Genomic DNA, 12,891 nt, shown 5'->3' with positions numbered 1-12,891 from the left:
TATAACCAGAAGGGAGACTATTGATTCCATTCTCTAAAATATATATTTTATCATCAAAAGCTCCAAATGCTTTCTTATTTATCTCTTCTGCATATAACACTGAACAACAAAAATTTTTTACTGGAGATGTGTAAAGTGATTTAGACTAATTTGGGTACGCTGATTTCAAAAATCATAACCGTTTTGCTGTATCACGTCAGGATTTTCAGTAACAAATATTCCCATTGCCTAGAAGTCAGGATTTCAATGAAATTTACAAAAATTCATTTATTCATTTATTTCATCATGAATGCTTCAAAATTATAGAAATTACAGAAAAACTCCACTAGAATGTAATTAAAAATGCTTTAGGCATTTGGCTTTGCGTTTGTGCTGCTCTGTGTCAGTTTCACGATGCAGGAACCAGTAGAAATCGCCCATCATGTTCGGGTTGTGCCGCCCTTGGTAACGCGTCTCCATGAGTGAAATCTCTTGGTGGAATCGCTCACCGTGCTCGTCCGAGACTGCTCCCAAGTTGTCAGGGAAGAAGTTCAGGTGCTGGTGTAGGAAATGGATTTTCAGGGACATCCTGGAGCCAAGTTTCCTGAAGGACTCCAGCAGCTGCTGCACTATTTCTTCATAGTTGTCCGCGCGCTCGTTCCCCAAGAAGTTGTCCGTCACAGCTTTGAAGCTCCTCCACGCTGCCAGCTCTTTGGGGTTTAGAGTTGTCGGAAAAGTTTCGTCCTTCATAATCTGTCGGATTTGCGGTCCAACAAAGACACCAGCCTTGATCTTGGCCTCCGACAAGGTGTTGCCAAACTTTTCCTTGAGGTATAAAAACCCACGCCCATTCAGATCCATTGCCCGTACAAAACTTTTCATCAAGCCAAGCTTTATGTGGAGTGGTGGAAGGAAAACCTTGGCTGGGTCGACAAGGGCGACATGCTTCACGTTGTGTCGACCAGGTACATGCTCTTTTCGCTCTTCCCAATCTTTCTTCGTCCAGTGATTCTTGTCGTCTCTGCTATCCCAGAGACAAAGGAAGCACATGTATTTCATGTAGCCTGACTGCAGCCCTAACAACAGCGCCACCACTTTCAAGTCTCCGCAGATGTGCCAGTTGAAGTCATTGTACTTGATGGAATCAAGCAGCTGCCGCATAGTCTCATAGGTCTCTGTCATGCCGAACGCGTGAGCCAGTGGGACTGATGGTTTCTCGTTGCCATTGTGGAGCAAAACAGCCTTCAAGCTGTTCTTCCCCGAGTCGATGAAGAGGCGCCAGTCTGCAGGATCATGATCACACCCAAGTTCTTTCAACAGACCGTTGATGTCACTGCAGAATGTCATCGTGTCTTCCATCTCAAAGAACTCAGCCATGTCTCTGTGACGTGCTCTGAACAAGGATATCTTGGTGTTAGGTTCAAGTAGATTCCACTGCTGCAGCCTTGATCCAAGCAGCTCTGCCTTCGCCTTTGACAGCGAGAGATCTCTTACAAGATCATTTAAGTCTCCCTGGTTCAGAAGGTGTGATTCTTGAGTGTCGGGTTCAAAGGTTCATCATCACCATCCTCTTCACCACTGCTTACAGCTATGTTCTGATCAGCTGGAGGTGTTGGAACGGGGTTCTCGTCATCATGAGGCACAGGTTTACGAGCAGAGACGCAGTCAGCGTACTTGATATGACCTTTATTCTTCTTGTTGAAGCCGGCGATGCTTGTGCAGCAGAAATAACAATCATCATGATGATTCTGCGGCTCACGCCATATCATGGGCACCGCAAATGGCATGCTCGCGCGCTTGCCCACCAACCACTGAGTCAAGGTTGTGTGACAGCTTGTGCAGCAGATGTGTGGTGCCCAGCTCTGTTCTTGGTCCCCCACCTTACACCCGAAGTAGTGAAAGTAGGCGGCCTTCATTTTCACTGCTGTAGATATACTTCGCTGTTGATCTTTTTTGGTATACCGACCACAGACATAACAGAAGTTGTCAGGATGATTGGTACAGGAACGCCTACTCATCTTTATCTGAAAGAAAGAAATATAACACAAGTTAACAACAATTGTACGAAATAGACATGTTAAAGACATATGTAAATTTCATTGAAATCCTGACTTCTAGGCAATGGGAATATTTCTGTTCCTGAAAATCCTGACGTGATACAGCAAAACGGTTATGATTTTTGAAATCAGCGTACCCAAATTAGTCTTAATCACTTTACACATCTCCAGTAAAAAAAATTTTTTGAAATTTGTTGTTCAGTGTAATTGATGTTTATAACTTCTTATTGTATTCATTTTTCTGTACTCTTCCTTCTTTCAGGTTAAACAGTTGTAATAATGTTTAAAGTTTATTGTTTTCTTCTTTTTTTTTTCTTATTCCCTTTCGCTTCTAATCGCATCTTTCAATGTTATTTTTATCAATATACGACATAATATACATTGATCTCAATCCTATAAATTCACTCATGACCTTCAAACGCAATTCGTCTTTAAACTTACCAATAACCTTTTTATTCTGTGATGAAAACAACACATCACCTGACTTATAATTACTTGTTTCATATATATCAATATTATCAATCATATCCTCAGATAAAACACTTGCTTTAATTTCTAATACCAGTCCGTGCCCGTAAAAAAGAAAAAAAAATTTTAATAAATAAATATTCCAACCATGAGCAAGAAACAACAACCTACGTTTTTGCTCTCGCGTGCCCGTACGTGCGTGGCCCGGAAGTTCGCATATCGCAGTTACGATCATTCGCAATTTAGTTTTAATGGACAATTATTCAATTATCGCCAACGTATTTTGCCTTTTCGTAATTTAATCGCAAGGAAAAACAAAAAGAGAAGAGAAGAGAGAAAAAAAATTACTTCCTGGTTCGGAGGATACCAGCTTACTGTGATGTAACTGAAATTTATGCACCGTCTAATATGAAAACGAACATAACTTGGGGCATTGTGTTTATCTATAAATGTGCATAAGAAATCGAGAAATTATTAGAATACACGAAGTCATCACTCTCCAGAAGCCCGTACGTTGTAACCCGTAATGGGGAACGTGGCTGAGCTTCCCTTCCCCCATCGGCCACACCCACGCCATAACGTGTCTTGTCATTGGTTTGGTAAATAAATGGCCATAACTTGTGAAGCTCTTGTCCGATTAATATCAAACCTTGAAAAGGCACATACTCAGGTCCCCAGCAATATATCTGGCAAGTTTCAATTAGATCGGACCAGTGGTTGTCGAGAAACAGCGGTCACACACACACACACACACACACACACACACACACACACACACACACACACACACACACACACACACACACACACACACACACACACACACACACACACACACACAGTGATTGCTGGAATTATAGATAGATAAAACTATCTGTATCCATGTATAACAATGACACATTATCCTTGTACTTTGATTTTAAATTATTATAGTAACAGTCATATATTAACGACTTTGACAAGTCAATAATTGTTGTTCCTATATAAATAGGTTTCTCCATTTCAATACTCTCTTTTTTCAAATGAATTGCACAAAAGTTCTCTGAAAACACCTCTGCTTGCTCAAAACTTGGTCTATCACTTAACTTTGAAGGCTGTTTCCAAGATGCAGCAAGTCTTTTGTTTTGTCGATTCCAAACATTTTCCATAGTCTTTCCAAATACAGCATTATTCATTAATTTATAAAAGTCCTTCTCAAAATCTATTTTTGCTTCTGTTCTCCTTTTTGTATTAAAATCAATATACTTCTTTTTCCAATGACTGTTTAAATTGCAATATACTATGATTTCTCCTCACTCTCAACCCAGCAGATAAATAGTCTCAAGTTCCTTTGATGCAAAACATAACTTTCTTTGTCATTTAATGCAGTAAGTCGTTTTTCTGTAGATTTCCCTTTTGTATTAAATGACTGTTGGTGATCACTTAACCATTCTTTTCTTGGACTTTCTTTTCAGGAGCAAAAGGTAGGTCTTTATGTTTGTGATAAAGTTCTTCTGGATGTTTTAAATCAACCTCAAAATGATATCCAACTTCAGCTTCATCCAATTATTTTTGACAGGAGACAACAATGTCTTGTAAAACTTTTTCATAATGTTTTTCTGAAACCCATTTAAGTTTTCCAGAAGGTAACCATTGAGACATCACCCACCCATACAAATTTTTAGCATCATAATACATCAGGTAAGAGTTGTCCTCATTCTTATTATAATCTGGAAGATATTTGTTATTTGCTTTTTCATGTCTCTTGCGACATACTTGAGATATTCCTCCTCGTTTAGCCTTCTCCATCATTAAAGCATGTCTATATCACTGATTAATTCCAAATTATGTTTTGTCATTTTTAACAAAGCACTCCAAGCCAACCCTGTGGCTGTGAAATTGTGAGCGGAGTCTAATCCATAAGAAGTTTTTTTTTACTGTGACAGAATTCTAAAATTTTCAAACACATCAGCCAATAACAATACATCAATTTTAAGAAACAAATCATGATGTTCTCCAAGATTCTTTATATTAAACTTCTCCCAAACCTTTTTCGCTTGTGTACAATCTCTATCGGAAATATGAGTTTTATTCAACTTGCAATATAAACTTTCCCTTGAAGGAAGTTGGGTTTCTTTCAACTGCTCAAATGAATCCACGTCGTCATTCGGATATATTCCATTTTGTGATAAGAGATCAATCTCTTCTTGATTTGAGAAATGTGATTTAAGATTCAGTAAGTTTTTAATATTTGATGCCAAGTTATATAATGGACCTGCCATAAACTTGTATGCATCATGAAATCTGATATGGGTAATGGGGGATGAATGGGGGATATTGGTAATGAATTGTTTTTATGAATGAGATGTGTTTTTCGTTTGTGTTGGGAATGGCGGAAATATCTCCAGATGTCTTTGAAAGTTCATTTATAAATAGGTGTGTGTCATAGTGAGTGTTGTTGTGAAGAAAGACAGGAATAAAGTTTGGGGCTTGTAATTAAAATTACAATGGGAATGAGCTGGACCTCAATATTTTCCAGAAAGATGACAATGATCCCTAACTTTGGCCTCTCCCTCAATTTTCTCCTCACAAATATGACAGATCCTGTTCTTTCTAAATTCCTTTTTCTCTCCCTTTGCCAATGACATTGGTTTATCGGTTTTAACCATTAGTTCTCTTCGTCTTCTACAGTCTTTTTCCAATCGTCTTTCAAACTCCTCTGAGGCATCTTCTCTTCTGTAAAGTTCTAACTTGTATTCATCATCAACAGATGATTTGATATAATAACAGAAACCACAAGGAGTATGTTTTTTTTATATTTATTTGTGTTTGATTTATTTGGATTTGGAAAAACTATCTATTTCAAGGATAATTTCAAAATCAGCAGAAATCACAAAAGGATGTTTTATAAATTTGGTAACATCTTTGAATGATATGTTTGAACCTGCTTTCGGAAAATTCATTACGGTTGATTTATGATTACTGCAATATTTTGAATGTTGATTTAATCGGTCTTTTGAATGAAAGGAGTTGATACATCTCTTACAAGGATACATTTTACATTCTCTTGTGTAGTTGTGATTTGGTTAATGTTGATAAATTTTTGATGAAAGCATTATGTGATTTTTTTTCTTTTGAAGTAAAATGGAGAAGGTCAATGTGTGTTTCATCATTTATATAGTTTTTTTTAAATTTTAATATCTGAACTTTGTTTGTATCTGTTAATCCACAGACATTCACAGATACATTTTATTCATTTTCTAAAATTTAGGAATATCTCTCAATGACAATGGAAACTTTAAATCTTTAACATTTAATGTATTCTCATATTTCTTATAATGTTCAACTATTTCAGGTTTCCATTGTGAAGGATGTAAGTGAGCACAAACAGACCATAGAAAACATTTATTATCTTTGTTTTGAATATTAACTACCGCTTTCTTAAGTTTTATCTCTTTTGGTAAATCAATATGAGAAGAAGCTTGAAGAGGATCTGATTTTAAGATGTGTACATCTGAAAAGATTCTTTTTGTAATAGCAAATCCACTACTTCCGACAGTGTTATCAACATCTTGTTCTTGTCTTTGGAGTTCATCGTAAACATCATATCTTACAAAATCTTGAAATGATGAGACAAAGTGAGGGTTTGTCTTCATCAAGGGAGTCGTTTCGTCGCCTTCTCTTACCATATTCAATTTTACTCTCATATAAAACTTAAAAGTTTTCATTTCACTTCATGTGTTGTTAATTATAGTTTCAATGCTTTGTTTAACCATATCAACAGCTTCCATGATTGAAGATGGTCCAGGGTCTTGAATGTGAAACGATTTATTTTTATAGGTCATTTAAATGCCCCATCAGTGTTTACAATGGAGAATTTCGTGGCACCTTCCCTTTCTTCATTGTTCTTGTGCTTGCATGATTGAAGGTGTTTATGATAATTTTTTGGGAGAATATCATTATCACATCTATCACATTGTTTTGTTTCCTGGTTAAGTGGAGATATTTGTCTGAAAAGATTGAATGTGTGTTTTTTGGTTTAAAGGTGTTTTTTTATAACATTTATATTCATGATTACCAACATTTCAGTACATTGTATTCACCATATTTATACAACAAAACTTTGCTTAAAATATCATTTTCTTGATGCAAATTCCATTTAATTTATGGGTGAATCTGTGCTTCAAACCATTTTATCCTCAAACTGTTTTCACTTCAGAAATACAATGTCTCAAGACACAAACGACAAGTTTCAATCGACCTCTTCATTTGTAAAAGATACTGAGAAATATGTCGAGGATGTAAAATTGAATAAAGATGAATATAACAACTATTGGATAAAACAATTATGGTGAATAATATGAGTTATTCAATTTCCATCAGTGGAAGGGATTTTCGTATATCTGGAAGAACATCAATTGAGGTCGCTCTCACAAAAGTTTCTCCTCTCCTTCTGGCAATATATTCAAAACTAGAAAAAGCAATGAAACAAGAAAAAGTATCAAAAAAGAAAAACCTTATGGATGAAGCTTTAGAAAGAAAAGATAAGACCATCTGTAATATGCAAGGAGAAATTTGTATTTTTTTTTAACAACCCGAAAGATGTAAATCCTGATGAAATACAGGATGTTAATATATCAGCTGAAATGACATTTCATTCAATAGTAGTTAAGGATCATTTTAAAATTACCTTTAATATAAAAAATGTTGGAGTTGAATCTGTTCATGAAAAGCGTATATAGAAATAGATGGTCATGTTTTTTTCTACTCATTAAATTAGTCATTATTCAACTGAATATTTTGAAGATTATGAGAGTGATGACAGTATCTCTGTGGAACAGAAGACAGTTATGATACCAAGAGTTTGTGTTCAAACGTTTGTTGTGAAAGAAGTTTTATAGATGATTATGAAAGGACCGAAGATGAATTTTATTTGAAGGAAAGTTTTACTTTATAAATACGAATAGTTTACTAGATTTTGAGCCTCTTGAATTTCCTGATTCTCCACATGACAAATTTGAGAATTGTCCTGCGTGTGAAAGACGGGAATGAAACGCAGAGTCAAAAGCCGATAAACAATGTATGTTCTGTGATTGTGTTCCAATTAATGATTCTTTTTATATTATGTTCCTTTTTTATATATTTTTTTTTTTTGAGATTTACACCAACAAGCTCAAATGAGCTAAGATCCTCATCCTCTTAATGATGACGTTATAAAAACGAATGCGAGGTCGTTGAGATGTATCACATTTGTGATAATGTCTGGCTTGATTCCCACAAACAAAATTCAAACAGCTTGCCGAGTTTCGGAGATAATGGTATAGGCGATTTCCATTTGCGGCGATATTATCATGTCAACTTTTTTTCAAGGATGAATTTCCAAAATCGGAGATGGTTACTGCCTGCGCGTGGGCTTTCTGCATATACATGGCAAGTTTCACGAAGATCCGATGAAAACTCTGGGTTGTGAAACAAAAAAATGTCAAAAAGTAGGAATGACGTCATAAAAATTGATATGACGTCATAGTGATGGATCAGAAATGCGTAAATTCATCTCTGCTAATGCCCTGTTCGATTCCCGCAAACAGAATTCAAAAAGCTTGCCGAGTTTCTGAGATAATTTTTTCGGCGATTTCCATTAGCGGAGATATTTTGACGTCATAACTTTTTTTCTTGGAGGAATTTTCAAAATCGGAGATCGTTACTATCTGTGCAGGGTATTTTTACATAGATACACCAAGTTTCAGGAAGTTTAGATGAAAACTGTAGGCTGTGAAACAAAAAAGTCCACAAGACCAACAACGTGAGTAAGACTGAGAGATCCTCCATGAGGATAATAAAATGAACTACTTTACAAGATTGATTCGAGAAATGAATGCAAAGTTTGAGGATGATCATTCAACTTTTCTTACAATGGAAGACTGAACAAATGACGACCATGTTTCGTGGATTTATGATTTATATCATTAACGAGTGTGATTTTCAGGGAAATATCAACACAAGATATCGTATAAATAAAATAATGGATTATCTTGAAATTGAACCTGAACTTCGGCGAAAACAGAGTTTAGTGGGGCAACTTAGCATAAAAATTGTGCATTTTGTGAGGAAAGCACCAAATTTGCAGACTAGTCGCCTGTCATATTATGAACAGGTTTGGATATTGGGCCATCTCAAATTATTGATGGCAGTGGAAAATGGCTGCCACAGCCATCAGTGGCTGAATTTGAGATGGCCCAATATCCAAACCTGTTCATAATATGATGGGCCACTAGTGTGCCAAATTTGGTGCTTTCCTCACAAAATGCACAATTGTTATGCTATATTTAGCTAAATTGCCCCACTAGTTTCCAAAAAATTAAATAACCTGTTTTCCAAATTTATAAATGAATGATTTTTTACCCATTTGGGTAAAATCGCTCTTTCGTGGAGTTCGTGATCACGTCGGTGATTGCTCCCTCGGTTTGGCATTCTGCATCTCAAGAGGGGAGGGGGGTATGGGGTTGGGATGGGGGTGGAATGTATTCCCGTGCAGTTAAGGCTTCATAACCCAAGAAAACTTTTGGGGGAAGGACTGGGATGTCACAAGAAAGAACCACCGAGGTGTTCTTGACTTTGACCCCATCCCTGACCGTGGTGAGATGGCGAAGTCAACAACTCCTTCCTCCACAAAATGACTCAGGATATCATCGGTTTCAATGGAGGGATCAATCCCGGAAATGACTCCTTGACTCTCCCTTAGAATCCTCGGAATATGACACAAAACTCCGAGCCCGTCAAATTACTTGGTTTTCATTACCTTCTCCCATTGTTCGCCTGATTTACACTTCATGAAGAGATCTCCAGATCTGAACTTTCTGACATGAGACATCTCGGAATTCTTTGTGAATCAATGTCGCCATTTTTATCGGGTTGTCAGGACTGAGGGGTGTGACGCCATCAAAAACCGAAACTCTTCCCATAACTTTGTGATAGTACTCTTCAGGGGTAGAGGGGCACTGAACCACTTTGGGGGTTCCAATCCTTCGGAACTCTCCCTCCATGTTCTGTCCCTCTTCCGAGTTCGATGAACCCTCGTCATCGTCAAGAGTCGTGTTAATTATCCTTAATCACCACCTGCCAGCACCCCGGAGGGTTGGAATGGCCAATTAAGTGAAGACTCAATCGTAATAAAACTTTATAGGACACAGAATACCAGAAAGAAGCCGATACACTCAACACTCAAAACCGTCCTATAATGGCGTCCTCCCGAACTCCCCCGGGCGGGACACCGTCTTCTTCCTTCCCTTTTAATTTTAATGCATTGTTGTCCTGTTACCACACAGTCTTCTTCTTCATGATCATCATCCTCTTCTTCTTCTTCTGATGTTTCCTCGTTGTTGTTCCTCCTCCTCCTCCTCTTACCCTTCTTCGTCTTATTCTTGTCCATCCTTGTAATCTCTTTCATTGTCCTTTAAATGGTTGGTTTCCACGATAGTCGTGGAGGCCTCATTGGCCAATCGACGTCACGTGACCAACTGAAGCCACAGATCCGCCATTCTCCCATTCTCATTCACGGTCCGTGAGTGAAACACTTTCACAAATACCTTTCCTTCAGGTGTTGTTCAATCATCGACTTTTTATTTAACTTCGTGTGTTATTTCACAAGTACATCGATGAAAACATACAAATATATTAAAAAAAAAAACAATGATCTTGCCAAAAGGTGACCACGTGTGACTTCTTGAAGGTCACACTGAGGTGAACAGAGCTGCTATCCACCAGGAGCGACTCCTTGAGGAATATCTGCCTCCGAGAGATTCCGATGAGAATCGTTCTACAGAGTAACCATGAAAAATATGCGTTTGCCTCATAACGTCACCAAATGACGTCATAATGTCTCAAGCTTGACATATCTAGAAAGCACTCATTGAGGTGTTCAATTTGAGGTACTACACAATATGGTTCCTAAAACTTGAAAATTTCACCTTGGGGTCAAATATGTTTGACCTCAGGCGCTAACCATGAAGGTCAAGGCCAATCGCCACCAAAAATTAATCAGCTGAGCACCAGACCATGAACTATATTCCCATGGAGTTTGAAGACGATCCAATCAAAATTACTCAAAAAAATAAGGGTTTCGTCAACTCCCCTGATTTGCAACAAAGTGACCTTGACTTTTGACCTTGACCTTCAAAATTTTGTGCACTGAAAGGGACCTCTATAGGCCCTTGCAACAAAGTTTGCGAAGGTAACTAGAGGGGGAGCACTCGGGAGAGTGTAAAACCTCCGCCACCAATACTGCTGGGTCACTCAAGTGAACCTTATATCTTATTCATTAAATGTGATGTCAACAGTGCTGACAGTTATAGTTCTTTTCTCCAACATTTTTTTTGGGGGGGGGGGGGAGGGTTGGAAATCACTTAAAACATGCAGAAATGCAAAAAAAAGAAATCGAAATTTTGTTGAAAAAAAAGTTGCAAAAATTTTTTTTCCTCAATTTTTTTTGGGGGGGTTGGAAATCACTTAAAACATGTAGAAATGCAAAAAGAAAAATTTTTTCCCTTGAAATTTTTTTGGGGGGGTTGGAAATCACTTAAAACATGAAGAAATGCAAAAAAAAATTTCTCACAATTTTTTTTGGGGGGGTGACAATTTTTTTTGGGGGGGGTTGGAAATCACTTAAAACATGTAGAAATGCAAAAATATTTTTTTCCCTCTTTTTTTTGGGGGGGGGGTGGGGGGGTTGGAAATCACAAAACATGTAGAAATGCAAAAAAAAAAATTTTTCTCGAACAATTTTTTGGGGGGGGGGGACCAAGTCCAAAATTTAATAGCATGAGCCTTGGACCATACCTAACCCCCCCCCCCCCACCAAGTTTCGTCGAAATCCGTCGAGTTTTTCCGTAATACTGTTCACAAACAAACAAACAGTCATAGACTGGTACTTAAGAAATCGTCAACTTGACCTCTGACCTTGTCTAATAAAAGCTGTCTCTGGAGAAGGTCGCGACGCAAACCAGAAGTTTCTACGATGATTCTGTTCCAAACCATCAAAAATCAAATGTTTTGGATGTTTGACCTCACTGTGACCTTGACCTTTGACCCGATCGCTCCCAAAATCTAATCAAATGGTCCTCAGATAATAACCAATCATCCCACCAAATTTTATGCGATTCAGTTCAATACTTTTGGAGTTATGCGAATAACAAACAAACACACATATTCACAAATAAATAAATAAATACACAACGATCAAAACAACCTTTGCAACAAAGTTTGCGAAGGTAACTGGAGGGGGAGCACTCGGGAGAGTGCATAACCTCCGCCGCCAATACTGCTGGGTCACTCAAGTGAACCTTTTATCTTATTCATTAAATATGATGTGAACAGTGCTGACAGTTATAGTTCTTTTCTCCAACATTTGTTGGGGGGGTGGGTGGAGGGGTTGGAAATCCCTTAAAACATGCAGAAATGCAAAAAAAGAAATCGAAATTTTGTTGAAAAAAAAAGTTGCAAAAAATTTCTTTTCTCAATTTTTTTTGGGGGGGGGGTTGGAAATCACTTAAAACATGTAGAAATGCAAAAAGAAAAAAAATTTTCTCTTGCAATTTTTTTTGGGGGGGGGTAACAATTTTTTGGGGGGGGTTGGAAGTCACTTAAAATATGCAAATGCAAAATAATATATTTTTTTTCTAACAATTTTTTTGGGAAATTGGAATTTTTTGGAAATTTTTTGGAACAATTTTGGGGGGGGTTGGAAATCATTTAAAACATGAAGAAATGCAAAAAAAAAATTTCCTCTATTTTTTTGTGGGGGGGGGGGGGGTGGGAGGGTTGGAAATCACAAAACATGTAGAAATGCAAAAAAAATATTTTTTTTTTCTCGAATAATTTTTTTTGGGGGGGGGGACCAAGTCCAAAATTTAATAGCATGATCCTTGGACCATACCTAACCCCCCCCCCCACCAAGTTTCGTCGAAATCCGTCAAGGAGTTTTTCCGTAATACTCTTCACAAACAAACAAACAAACAAACAAGCAGTCATAGACTGGTACTTACGAAATCGTCAACTTGACCTCTGACCTTGTCTAACTAGAATGGGCACTCGGTAGAGCGCATACCTTCGCCTCCGCTACTTTTTTGTTCTTGGCATGAGAGTGGGGTGAACAGAACAGTGAACATTTTGGTGTTGGTTTCATGCAAATCGGTTTTGATTTGACCGTGTTATGACAAAAACCGCATATTTTGAAAGGTCGTGACCCCACTGACCTTTGACCCCCAACCGCTAACAAGGGTAATGACGTAATTGTGTCATGTCGCCAATCACAAGATTGGGCAATGAATTCTGAACATTTTGGCATTGGTTGCATGCCAATTAGATCAAAATTGACCGCGCTATGGTAAAAATACGAATTTGACCTTTCTGT

General features: G+C 37.6%; 1 protein-coding gene across 1 annotated transcript in view; it reads left to right on the top strand.

The window, feature by feature from the left end:
* Positions 1-6,726, top strand: part of LOC147029139 (uncharacterized) — a 48,309-nt gene extending 41,583 nt beyond the window's left edge. The window contains exon 4 of the mRNA XM_085876265.1: positions 6,043-6,726. Coding sequence (XP_085732391.1) covers positions 6,043-6,083 — 41 coding nt within the window. The 3' untranslated portion in view covers positions 6,084-6,726. The remainder of the gene's footprint in view (positions 1-6,042) is intronic.
* The last annotated feature ends 6,165 nt before the right edge of the window (positions 6,727-12,891 follow it).

Source organism: Eptatretus burgeri, chromosome 4, assembly GCF_056783735.1.
Source record: "Eptatretus burgeri isolate ZD-2024b chromosome 4, Ebu_testis_v1, whole genome shotgun sequence".
NCBI classification, from domain to species: Eukaryota; Metazoa; Chordata; class Myxini; order Myxiniformes; family Myxinidae; genus Eptatretus; species Eptatretus burgeri.
The sequence above is the reverse complement of the archived record's forward strand: the minus strand, read 5'-3'. Positions and strand labels throughout refer to the sequence as shown.